This window comes from Myxine glutinosa, chromosome 10 (genome assembly GCF_964187855.1).
Source record: "Myxine glutinosa chromosome 10, kmMyxGlut1.1, whole genome shotgun sequence".
Lineage (NCBI taxonomy): Eukaryota > Metazoa > Chordata > Myxini > Myxiniformes > Myxinidae > Myxine > Myxine glutinosa.
The window spans coordinates 71,495,727-71,516,333 of NC_136270.1; the positions used below are offsets into that span (position 1 = coordinate 71,495,727).

Sequence of the window (20,607 nt, forward strand, 5' to 3'; positions counted from 1 at the left end):
TCAGATAAGGCATGTTTGTTCCAGATGTACTAGGGCTTTGGGGGTCTAATAGCTTGAAATTTTTGTTGGCCATTGTCAATTAAGCATTATCCACCACCACCATCCAATCAATATACAAATTGGGAACCAAATCTAGGTAGCTACTACAGTCAATGAGCGAAGGTGCAGTGCAGTCGAGTTATCATCTGAAAAAGAAATACATACATTATTATCATAAATATAGTAATTCGCTTTCGTAACTTTTCACTAGCCTTGCATTGTTCCTTATAGTCACCTAGTCTATGATAGGAAAGTTCATAAAGCTACATCAAAGTTGTTCATATAAAGGTATTGAACCAAAATTACACCCAGGAGAAATCAGATAGTCATGCAAAGTTAAATAATTAAACCGCTAGACCAGTCCTGTCTATTGCAATGGTAAACCATTTGTTCTGCCCCTTATAGGCCACCGTAGATTCCAATTTTGAACCCAGTATGAAGGTATTGCATAGCATGTACATGACAATTTATAATATGCTCATTACATTGTGTTTCAATAGCAGCACAAATGACAAGTCTGAAATAATAGGTAAATATATCCTTCTTAGCCGCCATTTTGGGCCAAGGAGAAATCTGGAATGCCCCTACATCCAAATTTCACTGTAAGGGTATGCCCTAACTGTGTGCCAAGTTTCATGCTTGTATCATCAAAGGCACAATTCTACCACAATTCTTCACATATCTGCCGGACTATATGTCCGATTGAGACAAAACTTTCAGGGTAAGAGTCACACCCATGCAGAATGTTTTTTTTAATGATAATTGCAACGTCATAGGTCACGTGGTATGGCAGCCATCTTGGATTAAAGGCAAATAATTAAAAAATTATTTCTTGGAAACCGCTGAATGGAAAAATTTGATGCTTGGCACATTGTCAAGTACTCCCAATGGGGAACAAAATCATGATAATGATTACATAATAGCTGAAGTGGTATACCAGCCAAAAATGTTTTAATCTAATTCCTTATCCTAAAAATCTGAAATTACATGCACATGATCTTTGACCCATTTGTATTGAAATATGAAACTTATGACATCATAGGTCACATGGTTTGGCAGCCATATTGGATTGAAGGAAAATATTAAATAATTATATCCCTAAAACTGCTCACCCTATCGATTATATCCTTCCTCCGCTGCTTGATGTATTACTGCTCTTCCATATAAGCTGTGGGTCCTGCCTCACACCTTGCTCAGCTTGACTCCTTGGAAACCAAGGCCTTCAAGATTATTGGAATCTCCTATGATGAAGATAAGTCTGTAGAAACCAGGGAGATGTTAACTCTCATAAGCATATGATCAGATGAACCAATTGGAGCAGAGGAAAAGCAGGAGACATTTAAAGGGAAGTGTGTCGATCATCACCAAGTCCAGAAGGGAGGATTTGCCATTGGGAGAAATCTGGGTTGGGAAGCTGCATGAACAAAACGAATTCATCAAATAAAAGACAACATTGATGTATCAAGGAAAAATTTGATGGGAATACAAACAGCAGGCATGGATAAAAAACATATAACAGAAAGACACGACGGATCCGGTTCGGAAAATTTCAACTTTGATTCAGATGGAAGGAGCAGCTTTAGATCCAACCAACAGGTGGGGCAAACCCGAGGCAGAAGTCAAGAGTGACTTTACAGACTTTACACACCTTCTGGTGAAACACCCAAAATCCAAAATCACTGCTCAACTCCACTCATTCATTCCTCTTATTCCCACCTCTGGAACCAACTTCCACATTCTCTCTCCTTCTTCCCTCCAGGTCTTCAAGACAGCTGATCACCACCATCTCAGATTATCCCCAATCCAAAACCATGATCTTGTCTACCTTCGTTAAACCAGCAACTCTCCCACTCCCCCAAAATTTCTAACATTCTAAACTTTTTTAGAGCAGAAATAGTTACACAACAATGAGCTACTACAGTATATTCAAATTCTGATTGCACACAGAAATGAGTAGTCAGATGGGAATGTGGATATTTTGTAAACAAACATAAGCGAAACAAAGCTGACTTTGTGAAGGCGGGGGTACACCACCCTGGACGTGTGGGATATCTGGGTCGCTCCTGCGACAACGATCAGCTGTCTCTCTGTGCTGCGGGTTTGTTCGAGAGAACTATTCGGGGCTAAAAAACAACAATAACTAAAATGTCTTCCAGTTTGTCTAGAAAGACACGCTACCAGACATGCTACCAGACAAGCAGGTCTTATGTGGTTGGCAACACTGTGGGCAGCAGAGCTTTTCAGGAACTTGGTGACGTATCCATCCCCGAGACGGCACAATGTGCGTCTATAAGGGATCACAGAAGAGGAACATCTACCAAGGGTCCAACACCCAAAGAAAGCCAGCCACACTCCTTTGTCAACCTGCTCTTACATGAACTTCGATTTTGCTTACAAAATAAATAAATTAACACACCATGGACGCACTGACATCGAAACGGGGGAATTTAACTCGGTGCAGGACAGCCTGAGCAGATCAAATGGAAAGGAAGGACCATCGAAAGGATGCATTTCGTACAGTTGGCATTGCAACTGTCATCTGATGCTTGGTAGAGCGGAGTGGTCTTATACTGGACTTACTGGCTGGCTTATTACTATTGAGGACTGGATCAGCATCGTGGAAAATTCTTTGAAATAGTGTGCGGATTCTAACTCAGTGGGGATGGCTAAGGGACTGTAGCATGTATTCAAGTGACGTTTATCCATGAAGAGGATACCCTCTCCATTCTGGACTGGACCAAAGCCTTACATACTGTCGATTAGGATAAAGATATGGTGCAGCTTTCCGGAACAGACAGAGGCGTTGTCCAGCATTTCTGACTAGCTGTATAACATATGGTGTCAATGATAATAATTCATGGTGAGAGTCAGTCCTAGAAGTGGGACAGGATGGTGCAGAGGTTGTGGATTTACCTTCGAGCTGTCTCCCCTGGGTCTAATTCGCGAACCCACCCTAAACGTTCGGATTGATGCTTCATGGGTCGGGCTTTGTGTGCACAAAGTGCGCAAAGTGCGCCGTCTCACAGATGGGCATTAAACCGGTTGTCCCATCTTCTAGCATTAGTTAGTGGGATCTTAAAGATCCCCAGTGTATTTTTAAGAAGAGTAGACGAGTTATCTGTTGCCCAAACTCTGAACAAATTGCAAACACCTGCCACCTTCAGGCAAATGTAAGTCTTGGCCAGCAAGTTCGTGAAACACCTGTACCGGGAGTACATAATGAAACGCTGATGCAAACTTAATAGGAAATGTCATGAGGAGCAGAGAGTCTGTTCATCCTATGAGCTCAATTTCATCGACTTCATCACTTTGGTGCTGAAGGAATAGAGAGGGATGAAAAGAGTAGTGGAGATGACATTTCTGTTTCTGGAGACAACAGTACCTTCACACCACTTGACTTTTCTCATATTTTGTAGTTTTACAGCCTGAATTTAAAATGGAATAAATGGAGATTTTTTGTCACTGATAATGAAATACTCCATAATGAAATGAAAATACCCCAGAATTAAAGAATGAAATACCCCATAATTTTGAAATGAAAACACCCCATAATGTCAAAGTGGATTTATTTTTCAGAATTTTTTACAAATGAATTAATAAGGAAAAGCTGAAATGTCTTGAGTCAATAGGGATTCAACCCCTTTGCTATGACACTCAAAATTGATCTCAAGTGCATCCAATTTCCTTTGATCATTCTGGAGATGTCTCTACAACTTGATTGGAGTCCACCTGTGGCCAATTAGATCTGGGGAAGGGTTTAAAACAATTTCTAGAGTGTTGAAAGTTCCCGAGAGCACAATGAGCTACATCAACAGGAATTGGAAAGAATATGGAACGACACAGATTCTTCCTAGAGCTGGCCGTCCGACCAAACTGAACAAATGGACAAGAAGGACCTTTGTCATGGAGGTGACCAAGAACACAATGACCACTCTGCCAGAACTACAGAGTTACTTGGCTGAGATGGGAGAACCTGCTGGAAGGACAACAGTCCCTGCAGCACTTCACAAATCTAGGCTTTATAGGAAAGTGGACAGATGTAAGCCACTCCTGAGAAAATTGCACATGACAGCATGCCTGGAGTTTTTCCAAAAGGAATGTGAATGACAGATCATGGGGCTAAAGATGATGTGGTCTGATGAGCCGAAAATTGAATTATTTGGCTTGAATACAAAGCGCTACATCTGACAGAAGCCTGGATTAAGGATCCATCTTTAAGGCTCATCATCCATCTAACACCATGCGTACTGTGAAGCATGGTGGTGGCAGCATCATGCTATGGGGATGCTTTTCAGTGGCAGGAACTCGAAGACTTTTAATGATAGAGGGAACAATGAATGGAGCCAAATGCAGAAATATCCATGAGGAGAACCTTCTTCAGAGTGCAAAAGATCTTAAACTGCGGTGAAGATTTATGTTCCAGAAACACTGGAATGGCTTCAGAACAAGAACATGAAGGACCTTGAGTGGCATAGTCAAAGCCCAGCCTCGAATCCCATTGAGAATCTGTGGAAAGACTTGAAGATTGCTGTTCATCGACGCTCCTCATACAACTTGACAAAGCTTGAGCAAATCTGCAAGGAAGAATGGGAGAAAATCCCCAAATTCAGATGTGCAAAACTGATACAGACATACCCATGAAGACTTGAAGCTGTAATTGCTGCTGAAGGCCTTCTACGAAGTATTGACTCAGGGGGTTGAATACTTAGGTGTTGTAAATCAAAACTCAGACCTCTTTCAAGTAATGAGGTTTTATTGAACTATATCTCCACTCATCCTACAACACAAAATAAAGCACAGTCATTAGCACTGCAAAGGAAGCACTCAAACAAAAATCTCCACCAAACCCCTCCCCCCCCCCCCCCCCCCCCCCGCAAGCAAGCAATTACGTACCTGTTAATCCCGATAGTCTCTTGGCAATAAGGTAACAGAACTGCCACGAGCCTGAGCGCCGAGCAGTCCGGTCTTATATAAGCTCCTTCAAGGTCGGCCCTCCGTCCGAACCATCTCTTCCAGATCGAGACATTACATCATATTTCACCACATTCACCCTCCGTTGAAAATCAAGCGAACAATAAAGCAATAACAAGATAATAGAGCAACCTAACAAACAGCACAGGATTCCTACCAACCGAATCGATTAGGTGGCTGACACAAACGGCCCATCTGGGTGCAAAATAGCCCTTCAAGTCCAGATCCTTCACTGTCCAGGGCTGGAAGTTGGTCCCTCCGGATAGGTTTCTTTGCGGACTATCAGTCACCGACCGGACTGGCGACCCAGATAACTAAATATCATCTCTGATCATCTCGTTAGCAGACTCCGGTGAATCAAGCGGCTTCAATCTGTCGGGGACCTCTGTGACCCCATTAGTTTTAGTGTCCAGCTCATTTAGTATCTCTTCACAGGGAGCGAGGTGTCGGATCGACACCGTAGTTTCTCACCCATCCTGCAATCTAACATGAACGTACTCCGGGTTGGCCTCTAAAATATGTACGGGCTATATAACCGCTCGCTTCAGTAGGGCAGGACCTGGCTCAGACAGCCATGAGGGTAGAGGCTGCTCGCTAGCACTGCACCGTTGGTAGCGAAATAACCGCTTGTGGGGGTTTCGTTCGTAGCAGTACAGAGTCATGCTCAGATGGCATGCAAGGCCTCAGGCACACTCGCTCCAACGATTTCAGAGGCAAACCGCGAGTCTTCAAGCTCATCGTCACCACTCGCCATGCGATCCCATTGTAACGTTCCACCTGACCATTACCTTGGGGGTTATACGCCGTAGTATGACTGGAGGCTACTCCCTGTTCCTGGAGGTATTGCTTAACTTCCCTAGATAGAAACGCGGTTCCCCGGTCTGAGTGTACATAAGCGGGGTAGCCAAACATGAGAAACAGGTGCCGAAGACAGCGTATAACTATTGTAGATGACATATCAGCACAGGGGTACTCGAACCGGAATCGTGAGTACTCGTCGACAATTGTAAGAATGTATCGTCGCGGGCAAGTTGGTTTTTGTAGAAAGATTTTAAACCTTTGTCAGATGTCTGCGCTTTCAGTGATCTGTCGATAATGTTCCAAAGACCAGGAAGACTGGTATATCATCTCATTGGATTCATGGAGTACGATGTGCGAGTGTAAGATCAAATTGTTACAGGATCTGATAAGATAAGTTTGTGTGTCTTGTATCGATGTGAAGTAGGATGAAAAAGTTTAGGGAAGAAGATTATGGACATCGCTGTACATGAATGTCCCTGTGTGGGCAATTTCTTAAAATCATTAAGAGCCAGAATATTCAGTTTTGAAAAAAGAGGTGCAGTGTGATCTTTAGGATGGGAGAAGGTGCAAACCCTCAAAACTCTTTTTTGAGCAAAATTGAGTGAATTAAGCTTATTGTTGCTGGTTTGTGCCCCTACAATATTACAGTGTATGACATAAGGTAAAACTATGGTATTGGAAAGACAAATTGAAGTGGTTGATGGTGGGAAATGAACGTAATCTGGATCAAACACCTGTTTTTGTCCAGAAACGGTTTTCGTGATGAAGATGTGATCAAACCAGGTGAGTTTATTATCAACTAGCCGAAAGCACTCGGCGTTGCCTGGGTTTTTTTTGAATGAATTTACTACTATAATTCAGCTTTTACTCGCGGCCATAGAAGAACCACATCGGTGAGTTTATCAACTAGTTGTACTTGAGTCATGTCAGTGGATTGTTTAGATCTAAAGCCGAACTGTTAGTCATTTAAAGAAGGTTGAATTTAAAGATAAACATGGAAAGACAGTTATAGACATCAGCAAAACAAGTCTTTCTAAGATTTTTGAAAAACAAGGAAGAATATATCTCTGAATCTTCTTTAATGTACACCATTTCCCTTTTCTCAAACCCTCCTCTCAATAGGACATACTTTATTGTAACACTTATGTAACGTGTGCACACCCTGTTTTTACACATCCTCATTTTGCGAATCTGTAAGAACATCCTCTTATTGCAAACCCTCTTCTTTCTTGTACACCATTCCCTTTCATGCACACCTTTTGTGCATTATCTTCTTTCTTTTTCCGTGCACACCTTGTTCATCTTTTTATTAATTGTGAAAATCAAAAATTTTCAAGTATATGAGGGTATTTCAAGTATATGATATGAGGGTTATTTAATTTGGTCTTGTGCGTTATTCCGTCTGTCTGTTTGTATGTCAGTCGCCTACAGGTCACGATTTTAAACCGATCTTCACCTAACTCCACCAAATGGTAGAGTTGGTCATAAGCAAGAAGACTATTGTTTTTGGGGTCAAAAGGTCAATGGGTCAACATAAACCAAATGTCACCAACTTTGTCAAATTTCTAAAATCCTCAATTTTCATCCAATTGACTTAAAATTAGAAGAGGATTTGCATATCTGGTCACTGAATTTAACCACCAACTATTTTTGAGGTCAACATAGGCCAAAAGGTCAACAAAAGCCGAATTGAAGACCTGAGTGCAAGAAGTACTTGAGTCACAAAATAACACTTTTGAGATATTGAGGATCAAAGTTTTCAAAATATGCTGCAGATACTTTTTTTTAAAGGTGGCACACTATGGAGCCTGTTGCTGGTTCCAGGGGCTATACAGAGCAGACAACCCCTTTTTTGTGGAAAAATAATCCTTTATTATGAAGAAAACAAGAAAATTAGTTTTGGACTTAAGTACTTTTTGTGGCTAAATACCTTGACATAGGTACTTTTTGCGACAAAATGGCTGGATTTGGGTACTTTTAACACACAAAGCCCTTTATTTCTCATTTTTGATTGCCAAACAGTCATTTTTGCTATGTTTCCTTGCCTTTCGTGGTTTAATTTTATGCAGAAATACTCGGTTAACTCCAATATTACCCAGTTGAGTCCAAAATTACTCAGTTAAATCGGAAATTAATGTCTAAATAAAAGTACCAGCAAAGTATAATGCATAGAAACTACATACCTGATGCTTTAGTATCCTTCGTTCTCTTTCTAGCCCAGTCTCCAGGGTTTCTTTTTCGTTTTTTGCCCCCGTTGTGCCTGTTATCAGGGTTATCTTCATTCCCACCATGCTGTCCAGCCTCCATGGTCGCCATTTTCATAGCTTGTCACGTGACACATACTAGCATTTTGATTGGACAGTCATGGACTAAGGAACTTCTTGCTCAAACATTATGGACTTGGGTATTTTTTGCACTACATTTTAGTGAATTCAACAATAACCATATATCAATATACAGGACTTGAGTACTTATTTTCGGATTTTTTTGGTATCAAATGATGCTCTGGCCATTATAGATAGATTATAGTACTGGTGCCAGCTATTTTTTTTTCAAAAATGTGACTTAAGTACTTCTTGCACCCAGGTCTTCAATTTCTAAAATTTTCAATTTTCGTCTGATTGACTTGATATTTGAAGATGATTTGCATATCTGGTCAATGAATACAACCCCCAAGTATTTTTGAGGTTAACATAGGCCAAAAGGTCAACATAGGCCAAAAGGTCAACATAGGCTAAATTTCTAAAATCCTCAATTTTCATCCGATTGACTTGAAATTTGAAGAGCATTCGCACATGTAGTCACTGAATTCAATCACCAATTATATTTTGGGTCAACATAGGCCAAAAGGTCAACATAGGCCAAATTTCAAAAATCCTCAATTTTCATACAATAACTTGAAATTTGAAGAGGATTTGCATATATGGTCACTGAATTCAACCACCAACTATTTTTAAGGTCAACATAGGCCAAAGGGTCAACATAGGCCAAAAGGTCAACATAGGCCAGATTTCTAAAATCATCAATTTCCATCCGATTGACTTTAAATTTTAAGAGGATTGGCATATCTGGTCAATGAATTGATCCCCCAACTATTTTTGAGGTCACCATAGGCCAAAAGGTCAACATAGGCCGAATTTCTAAAATCCTCAATTTTCATTCGATTGACTTGAAATTTGAAGCGGATTTGCATATGTGGTCACTGAATTCAATCACCAATTGTCTATTTTAGGTCAACATATTTTAGGTCAACAATTATATTTTAGGTCAACATAGACCAAAAGGTCAACATAGGCCAAATTTCTAAAATGCTCAATTTTCATCCAATTAACTGGAAATGTGAAGAGGATTTGCATATCTGGTCACTGAATTCAACCACCAACTATTTTTAAGGTCAACATAGGCCAAAGGGTCAACATAGGCCAAAAGGTCAACATAGGCCAGATTTCTAAAATCCTCAAATTCCATTCGATTGACTTTACATTTTAAGAGGATTTGCATATCTGGTCAATGAATTCATCTCCCAACTATTGTTGAGGTCAACATAGGCCAAAAGGTCAACATAGGCCGAATTTCTAAAATCCTCAATTTTCATCCGATTGACTTGAAATGTGAAGAGGATTTGCATACCAGGTCACTGAATTCAACCACCAATTATTTTTGAGGTAATCCTAGGCCAACAACTTATTTTAAGGATTTTGCAAGTATCGTGCTATGCACGACATATTTCTTGCTTTATTTATTCTCTCACTCTCTCCTTCTCCCTTTCTCTCTTTCTCTCTTTCTCTCTCTGTCTCTCCTCTCTTTCTCTCTTTCTCTCTCTATCTCTCTGTCTCTTTTTTTCTCTTCTCTTTTTTCTTTTTCTCTCTCTTTCTCCATTTCTCTCCTCTCTTTCTCTCTTTCTCTCTCTATCTCTCTGTCTCTTTTTTTCTCCTTTTCTCTTTTTCTCTCTCTTTCTCGATTTCTCTCCTCTCTTTCTCTCTTTCTATCTCTCTCTCCCTCCAATACTGAGGGTTAGGACACCTTTTCGTTTTAGCACACCCTCTTTTTGATCACTCTTCCTTTCCGTGCCCACCTTCTCCTCATGCACGCTCTCCACACTCACTCCTTATCCCTCCCTCCCTGCATTCACTGTCCCTCCGCCTCCGCCCAATGGCCTATGACGTCCCATCGGCTCGGCGCGTTTCCGCATTAAGGGGAAGTGAGAGGGTTGAGCAGACAAGAGAGACTCACATGAAGAGCGGGGTTTTTTTCCCCCTTTTTAAAATTCTCTTCTAATTAAAGCCAAGCTGATCGTCGCCAGGTGCCCGGTGTACGGTGCCCGCCTATTGCCGCAGGTACGGGGCTATAGTGCCGCTGGGCCGAAACAATACACCGAGATTGGGAAGGAAGGAAGGGTTTGTGGACTATGCGTGCGGGGAGTTCCTTTTGGGTGGTGGTTGGGTGTGGAAAGACAGTCGAATCGCAACCTCGGTGTCTTATGTCTGTCTGTGTGGTGTTTTTGTCTGGCGTCCTGCGTAGTGAAGAACACTGAAAAGTGAGCATGGGGACAGTACACCTGGTACAAATGGTAATGTGTTGAGAACCGAGCTATGACAGGAAGACACTGTGTGTGTGTATGTATATATATATATATATATATATTATATATATGAGATGTTATATATATATATATATATATAATATATATAGGTTATATATATATATATATGAGATGGGAAGAGAATGGATCAAGTCAGGTATGGAGGAGGAATTGGAAATAAGGGATGTGGGATTGGGATGTTGGTGCTGGTTTGGGAAGACAAGGATGTTGGAAGTGTGTTGGCATCTTGGTGAGGTTATTATTCATTATTGCTGTCACTGTCATGATCTGCTGTTTATACCAATTACAGGCATGGGCTTTGGGCAGGATCTCCAGCAGTCTGGAGATGCTCTGATACGACTCCAGGACTCGGAGCTGCTAATGCTGGAGACCGTCCGGCGCTGGATTAGCACACGAACGAAGAGTGACCGCGAGTACAGCACCTTGCTCCAGCACATGTGTACACATGCTGAGAGGGCACAGACTGGAACAACTGATTACATTAGCCAGGTGTCAAAGGTAGGACCAAGTGGAAGATGCTATATGCATCTCGATAAGACCTCGTAGTCAGATATTTTAAATCTGTACTCATTTGAGTGATATACATGTGACTGTCATATGTGATCACCACATATCTAGTGCATTACCCATCTCCGAATCAGAGGTTTACACCATAACAGGTCCTGGGTATTGGTTGTCCCTGAGATGAACCATTTTCCATCCCCTCTTTGGTGATGACTCTCTTTCCCATGTAACTTTGGATTTTACTGCTACATAGACAAAGAAAATTTGCCTCAATAGCGATCATCCTTCCACTGGGATAGCTTACCACTTGCTTAGTGAGGAAGCAGTTGCCTTATCTCTTCGCTTTTGTCCTTCCTCATTGTGGGTTTGTGGTCTAACTTGCTGTAGATTTCCAAAGTTGCTACACTGTATTTACCCAACTTACTCCACTGATCCGCGTACAGTATGGTGATCATTACGGGCCAACAGGAAATGGTGCAGACGCAGCATACCTATTTTGATCCACGCCGTGTGGGTTCGATTCCCGATCCGACTATAAAACTGTCGGATTTATATTTTGCATGACATTGCATCATTGAGCACTCCGTGTACCGTGGATGGATGATGAGCCAGGTGTCCCTTCAGCTGGTGTTACTTGGTAGACGTTGAAGATCCCACGGTATCATTCACGAAGGGTAGGCGAGTTATCTCCGACACCCTGAATATGTTGTAATTGCTTGCCCAAATAAACTCCAGCCAAACATCAGGCCGAGCTCACCAGTTGGACAAAGAGTTTAAAAAAAAAAAAGTTTCACTGGGCAATCCAAAAAGAAATTTGAGTAGTAGTAGTAGTAGTAGTAGTAGTAGTAGTAGTAGTAGTAGTAGTAGTAGTAGTAGTAGTAGTAGTAGTAGTAGTAGTAGTAGTAACATTTGAATCTGGAATTCCAGTTTTACGAGTTAAGTGTTCAGATGTGAACCCTAAAATTGTATAAAATAATGCTGTAAATGTGAAACAATTATGTCCCTCTATCTCTATCACCATCTCCCTGTAACCTAATATAGAGAAACATGCCATTGGATAGGATGGATGAATGCCAATGTTCATTTTAATAACTGCTGGTTAGGAAAGGTTTTCCATGTTTGCAATTTTTCACTTGACAGAAGTTTTGCAGAAGTTTGTGGTTGATGGACTTGGATGTGGCACTCCCCAAAGCATTCCATACATGTTTGGTCACGTTAACGTGGATCTAGGGATTGTTCTGGTGGTTACTTAAAAGTTTCTCCTTCAAGTGCAGTGACCTGATATTTGCTTGATTGTCATATACAGTACCAAATTCCCCACATGGGAAAATTAGTTGGGCATGGAAATATTAATCTTTATTCCTATCTGAGGATACTTAGCTGAAGTGCTACAATGCATTTCAACATAAACTTTCGCTGAAGATGACCATGAGCATGCTAGGTTTTTACGGCGTAGCCCATAGGGCAAAGCCGTCGAGAACAATGTTTGTCTGTCTGTATGTATGTATGTATGTATGTATGTATGTATGTATGTATGTATGTTTGTTTGTCTGTCTGCATGTATGTATGTATGTATGTATGTATGTATGTTTGTATGTATGTTTGTCTGTAAGTATGTATGTATGTATGTATGTATGTATGTCCCCTCAAACGTACACCACCAATCAGAGCTGAGGATCTGGTCACATGATGGTTGATGTGATGTCATTACGGTAGTACGACGGCTGACTCCACACATCGCCATTTTGATTCCTATGCCATTTAGGCCTGACATATCGTTTAACCTGTCATGTATCACAATCTGCGTGCACTACCTTTACGTTTTATCATTCAGTGTGAAACACAAACAAACACGTGAAACACATTAAGTAAAACACATGAAAATAAGGATCTTTTCTAACACTCAATTGTTATCGTGGCTGTGGTTGTTGTTGTTTTTGGGTTTATACAGTGTAGTTTTACATATTTTTATATTGCTTTGCAAAATATCATTACTGTATAAATAATTTTGTATGCTCGTGCATGTCCTTCTAATAGCCTGGTGTTGGCTTAGTGAATCGGGTGCTGGCTTGGGATCCTAGAATCCTGTGTTTGAATCCAGGTCGATCGCCCAAGTAACGCCAGGGGGGTTGACTCAGCCTCAGTAGGCAAATTGAGTACCAGTTCACTAGTAATTCCCTGTGTGTCGCAAGAGGAGACTAACAGGGTTGGCGGCAGGAAGGGCATCCGGCCATAAAACATTGCTTCAAAAAGGGGACCCATGGTGCCCAAAAAAGGCCAACCCCTGCTCTGCGGGGAAAAATGGCCTCGAAAGGTGTTCCATGTCCTTCTAAAGGGTTTCTGCTGTTTGTAGAATAATAAATGTTTCCGTTCAAACTGCTGTGTGAATAAACCGTATTAGCGCTTCTTCCTCTTCAAACACTCAAAGAGGCTTTTAGAACTGGCAAATTCGTGATTAAACAAACGATTTTTTACGGCGTAGATGTTTGGTTCCTGTGTTTACAGTGTTTGTCTCTATGTCCCTCACATATTTATCCGACATATTGGGTGAGTCTTACAGCCGACAGGTGAGTTTTTATAGCTGAAAGGTAGAATGTAATGCCATTTGGGATGCCAGTTATGTTTCTTTCACCATTCTTTAGGAAACGTTCATATATTACGTCATATACCTGGTTGGGGCAAATTATCACACTTGATGATTGGGGGGGGGGGGGGGGGGGGGAGGGCGGGATGGAATTATGAATGGTCAATTAGGCAAGTCAGAACAAACACACACATGGCTAAAATATGTACATCGATATCTATGTAAATAATATGTATACCGGTATAGAAAAGTCCTGTGTATTTATTTTCGATCATGGAGGAAGTGACCTCATGTTTACGGAAGTGACGTCGCGACTACCTTCGTCCCATTGGTTAGACAGCTCGCCTAACTCCGCCCACAATCAAAATCATGCGCCACCACCCACCATTTTGTGAGCCACCACGTAGGCCTTGGGCCTTGGGGGACAATCCATTGCCCAATGTAATTGGAAATTTCCCAGGCAAATGCCCACGATGTATTACGTATGCCCATAAGTAGTACATATGTTTTTGCTTCATGTATATATGCCGGGTTTTTTGTATTATTTTCGGGACAATATCGGCAGCCATATGTGGTATTATATGCCGCCCAAATAAAGGGATGAGGAAATCATTTAACAAATTAAGGTTTTTTAATGTAATTCCGGTTTTAGCCCGACTTTCAATGCTGACCAGTATGAAAATATAGAAGGGCACTGACGACCTTGATGCATGCCATTCAAATAAAGGAATAAGTAATTTGCTCAATTTTTATTACCTCCGCCACCAAAGGTGGATGGAGGTTATGTTTTCACCCCTGTCTGTCTGTTTATCTGTTTGTGAGCAGGTTATCTCAAAAGGTTGTGGACAAATTTGTACGAAATTTGGTGGAGAGGTTGGGGTGAGGCAAGAATGAAATGACTCGATTTTGGTGAAGATCCGGATCTGGATCCGAATTTTTTTTATTGATTCTTCACCATTAAGAGGTAGGGTTGAAACGAATATATAGCACGATATCTCAAAAGGTTGTGGACGGATTCAGACGAAACTTGGTGGACCGGTTGGGTGTGTGACAAGGAAGAATCAAATCGATTTTTGTGAAGATCCGAATGCGGATTCGGGATACGAAAATATATATATATTTTTTAATTGATTCTTTACCATTGAGTAGTAGGGCCAAAAACGACATATTATTAGTTTTTCCGGGGTCCCTTGTTGTGAATACCAATCGACCCAAAGAAGGCCAATGGAAATCTGAGGCAAAAAGCCAGGGCAGTGTATAATCAGCAGAGGCCTACAGGCCTAATGTGTTAGGCCGATTAGAAAACCAAAATGGCGGTCATATAATTTTGTCTCGTTGCAATGGTGGGTGGAGTTAAGCAATATATGCGGGTGTGGTCCAGCAGCTGTCCGACCAATGGTTGTACATTTCAAAAATCGACCCCCAACAAGAACCCCACAACAACAACAACAACAACAACAACAGCAACGCGAAGCTCTTGTAGACCTGTGACATGACGCAAGTAAAAATCAACAGTACAAACAATGTGAAATAATGTTGTTACAGTATTGAACTAGAACAGCACTCAGTAAAGCACATACCTCCACCAGGCTGAACAGTTTACAAATTGTAGCCCACTGTTAGGCGGATCTGCATCCTGATCTTCACTAAAATCAAATCATTTCGTCCTTGTCACAGAGACATCTCCACCAAATTATGCCCAAATCTGTGCATAACTTTTTGAGATTTTTGATAGACATAAGCAGACAAACGGGGTGGGGGGGGGGGACAGGGGGGCGGGGGGGAGACCTACCAAACCTCCATCCACCTTTCCACCTTAGGTGGCAGAGGTAAAATTTTAGGATGTTGACTGTCCATACTTTGGATGGTCCATAATTTGGACCTGATCCTTGCTTTGTTGTGCTTGCTGACATTGCTTTCAATTCTAAAAAGGGTTGACAATTTTATTTTCATATCCGTGGGTTTTCCCAAAAGAGGAAACTAGCTTCCCTCACACAATAGAAGATGATTGTGAATACTGAAAGTTTTTTTTTTTTTTTTTGTATACTGAATCGAGGCTCGTGAAAGAGCTAACATTTATTTCACAAACAAATCAACCAGACAAGCAAAATATATAAAAAGAGGGAGCGGAAGACAAGATGGGGAGAGAAGGGGAAGCACACAACCACAACATTTGAGAGCAGGGAGAAGTGTGGGAGGGAGAGGGCTTGGGGGCAGGAGGCGTGGAAAGGGGGGGGGGGGGGGTTTATACACGTTATGGTTTATACACATTATGGTTTATACACGTTATGGTTTATTGGTTTATACACGCACGTATGCGTTTATACACGCACACGCACGTTTAAACACGCACGTATACACGCACGCACGTATAAACCACCAAGTTATGGTTTATACACGCACGTATACACGCACGCACGTATAAACCACCAAGTTATGGTTTATACACGCACGTATACACGCACGCACGTATAAACCACCAAGTTATGGTTTATACACGCACGATACACCATTCAGAACACCTGGCCAATGTGAGTTTGTGTATCGATCCATATTGCAGGGAAGTCAGTGTGTTTGCCCGATATTGATATAAATGTACCAGTGATCAATCTGACTGTAAATATAATGGGAACAGTGATCAATCTGACTGTAAATATAATGGGAACAGTGATGTAGTGGAGTTATAGTTAGCCAAGTCCAAAACCGAGTCATAATTGATCTCGTGCAAAATCAAAACCGTAAAATAATTTCAAGATCAATCGGAATCTCCCGCGATGAAGCTGAGTCTGTGGACCAATCATCTTTCCATTGCAGACAGGTCAGTGGTACCTCTGTCTTTCTTCTACTGCCTCATTCCTGGTCTTTCTGTCTCTGCTCTTTTTGTGCTGACACACACTTGTTCCCTGACCACGTCATGAGGACTATTCTTTAAAGGTTAATATTTAGTTAGGAAAACATGAACTTCATACATAGACACACTCTGGATTAGTCCATCATGAACTTGATACATGAACACACTCTGGATTAGTCCATCATGAACTTGATACATAGACACACTCTGGATTAGTCCATCATGAACTTCATACATAGACACACTCTGGATTAGTCCATCATGAACTTGATACATAGACACACTCTGGATTAGTCCATCATGAACTTGACACATAGACACACTCTGGATTAGTCCATCATTAACTTGATACAAAGACACACTCTGGATGAGTCCATCATTAACTTGAAACAAAGACACACTCTGGATTAGTCCATCATTAACTTGATACATAGACACACTCTGGATTAGTCCATCATTAACTTGATACAAAGACACACTCTGGATGAGTCCATCATTAACTTGAAACAAAGACACACTCTGGATTAGTCCATCATTAACTTGATACATAGACACACTCTGGATTAGTCCATCATGAACTTGACACATAGACACACTCTGGATTAGTCCATCATTAACTTGAAACAAAGACACACTCTGGATGAGTCCATCATGTATTTGATACATAAACACACTCTGGATTAGTCCATCATGAACTTGATACAAAGACACACTCTGGATTAGTCCATCATTAACTTGATACAAAGACACACTCTGGATGAGTCCATCATTAACTTGAAACAAAGACACACTCTGGATGAGTCCATCATTAACTTGATACAAAGACACACTCTGGATGAGTCCATCATTAACTTGATACAAAGACACACTCTGGATTAGTCCATCATTAACTTGATACAAAGACACACTCTGGATGAGTCCATCATTAACTTGAAACAAAGACACACTCTGGATGAGTCCATCATTAACTTGATACAAAGACACACTCTGGATTAGTCCATCATTAACTTGATACAAAGACACACTCTGGATGAGTCCATCATTAACTTGAAACAAAGACACACTCTGGATTAGTCCATCATGAACTTGATACATAGACACACTCTGGATTAGTCCATCATGAACTTGACACATAGACACACTCTGGATTAGTCCATCATTAACTTGAAACAAAGACACACTCTGGATGAGTCCATCATGTATTTGATACATAAACACACTCTGGATTAGTCCATCATGAACTTGATACAAAGACACACTCTGGATTAGTCCATCATGAACTTGACACATAGACACACTCTGGATTAGTCCATCATTAACTTGAAACAAAGACACACTCTGGATGAGTCCATCATGTATTTGATACATAAACACACTCTGGATTAGTCCATCATGAACTTGATACAAAGACACACTCTGGATTAGTCCATCATGAACTTGACACATAGACACACTCTGGATTAGTCCATCATTAACTTGAAACAAAGACACACTCTGGATGAGTCCATCATGTATTTGATACATAGACACACTCTGGATTAGTCCATCATGAACTTGATACAAAGACACACTCTGGATTAGTCCATCATTAACTTGATACAAAGACACACTCTGGATGAGTCCATCATTAACTTGAAACAAAGACACACTCTGGATGAGTCCATCATTAACTTGATACAAAGACACACTCTGGATGAGTCCATCATTAACTTGATACAAAGACACACTCTGGATTAGTCCATCATTAACTTGATACAAAGACACACTCTGGATGAGTCCATCATTAACTTGAAACAAAGACACACTCTGGATGAGTCCATCATTAACTTGATACAAAGACACACTCTGGATTAGTCCATCATTAACTTGATACAAAGACACACTCTGGATGAGTCCATCATTAACTTGAAACAAAGACACACTCTGGATTAGTCCATCATGAACTTGATACATAGACACACTCTGGATTAGTCCATCATGAACTTGACACATAGACACACTCTGGATTAGTCCATCATTAACTTGAAACAAAGACACACTCTGGATGAGTCCATCATGTATTTGATACATAAACACACTCTGGATTAGTCCATCATGAACTTGATACAAAGACACACTCTGGATTAGTCCATCATGAACTTGACACATAGACACACTCTGGATTAGTCCATCATTAACTTGAAACAAAGACACACTCTGGATGAGTCCATCATGTATTTGATACATAGACACACTCTGGATTAGTCCATCATGAACTTGACACAAAGACACACTCTGGATTAGTCCATCATTAACTTGAAACAAAGACACACTCTGGATGAGTCCATCATGTATTTGATACATAAACACACTGGATTATTCCTTCATGTACTTCATACAAAGACACACTCTGGATTAGTCCATCATTAACTTGAAACAAAGACACACTCTGGATTAGTCCATCATTAACTTGAAACAAAGACACACTCTGGATGAGTCCATCATGTATTTGATACATAGACACACTCTGGATTAGTCCATAATGTACTTCATACATAGACACACTCTGGATTAGTCCATCATGAACTTGATACATAGACACACTCTGGATTATTCCTTCATGTACTTCATACATAGACACACTCTTGATTAGTCCATAATGAACTTGATACATAGACACACTCTGGATTAGTCCATCATGTACTTCATACATAGACACACTTTGGATTAGTACATAATGAACTTGATACAAAGACACACTCTGGATTAGTCCATCATGAACTTCATACATAGACACACTCTGGATTAGTCCATCATGTACTTCATACATAGACACACTCTGGATTAGTCCATCATGAACTTCATACATAGACACACTCTGGATTAGTCCATCATGAACTTCATACATAGACACACTCTGGATTAGTCCATCATGAACTTCATACATAGACACAGTCTGGATTAGTCCATCATGAACTTCATACATAGACACACTCTGGATTAGTCCATCATGAACTTCATACATAGACACACTCTGGATTAGTCCATCATGAACTTCATACATAGACACACTCTGGATTAGTCCATCATGAACTTCATACATAGACACACTCTGGATTAGTCTGACCTCAGGCTGGCCATGCTCTGTTGACCTTGAATTTAAGTCTCGTGCAAACCTTTGGAATAAACACCAAGAATGATGTATTTTCTGTCTAATGAAATGTGAAGAGCAGACAAACGTGGCTCCGAAGATTGCTGTACTTGTGTCTCTTTGAGAATGTTTTGGCCTAGAATGAGAATGCTTTGGCACACTCCATCTGATTAGTGAATTATTTAGTGATTCGTGATTAGTAGGATCATTCTTACATTCCCTATGAGCCACTGACCCATACAAACAATGGGAATTGACCGTCGTGACTCGTGATGTAAGAAGAAGAAAGCGCATGGGATTAAGTTCAAGGTTTGGTGAAAATGTTGCACAATCCTCGTGTAAAATCTTACTATAACTTTGCAATTGGTCACTGGCTTTGACACCAATACAATTTTTTATTATTGACCCAATGCATCAAAAAGCTACAAATGTCAAACAAACAGTTTCAAATGGAACCTCACCTCCATTAGGCATTAGAGTATTTAAATTGCATCAGATGTGGCAATAAATTGGAATTGTTGCTTCCAGCTCGCCAGTTCGATGACAGAAGATGCCGTTTGCATTTTTGCTGCCTATAGATTCCTACCACGTTTAGAATCCCGTATGGTCATGGGGAATTGGTAGTAAGCTGAAAAAGGAAGATACCTTGTTACAGACTTCATTATCAGTTTAAACTAGAACAGCACTTGGTCGAGAGTATACCGCCGCCAGTCTCAACAGTTTACGTATTGTATCCCACTAATAGGCCGGATCTGGATTCGGACCTGAACCAAGATCGAATCGCTTGTTCTTGTCTCCTAACCAACTCATTCACCTAGTTTGTTCCAAATCCATCTGTCATGTTTTGAGATATCGTGCTACATATCAGTGTTAGCGCTATCACTCAATGCTGAAAAATCACTTTAAAATTCTCAGATCCAGATCGGGATTCGAATCTTCACCAACATTGAATCAATTATTCTTTTTAACCAACCCAACCTCTCCACCACGTTTCGTCCGAATTTATCCATAACTTTTTGAGATATCGTGATATAAATCGTTTTTCCCTTTCTCAGTGGTGAAGAATCGCTTTTAAAAATTCTCAGTTCCGGATCAAGGTCTTCATCAAAATTTAATCATTTCAT

The 20,607-nt window shown here is 40.7% G+C and overlaps 1 protein-coding gene across 1 annotated transcript in view; it reads left to right on the forward strand.

Moving 5' to 3' along the window:
* Window positions 1–9,972: 9,972 nt before the first annotated feature.
* Window positions 9,973–20,607, forward strand: part of LOC137434114 (tyrosine-protein kinase Fer) — a 97,937-nt gene continuing 87,302 nt past the window's right edge. Inside the window, exons 1-2 of the mRNA XM_078785757.1 lie at window positions 9,973–10,148; window positions 10,704–10,912. Coding sequence (XP_078641883.1) covers window positions 10,706–10,912 — 207 coding nt within the window. The 5' untranslated portion in view covers window positions 9,973–10,148; window positions 10,704–10,705. The remainder of the gene's footprint in view (window positions 10,149–10,703; window positions 10,913–20,607) is intronic.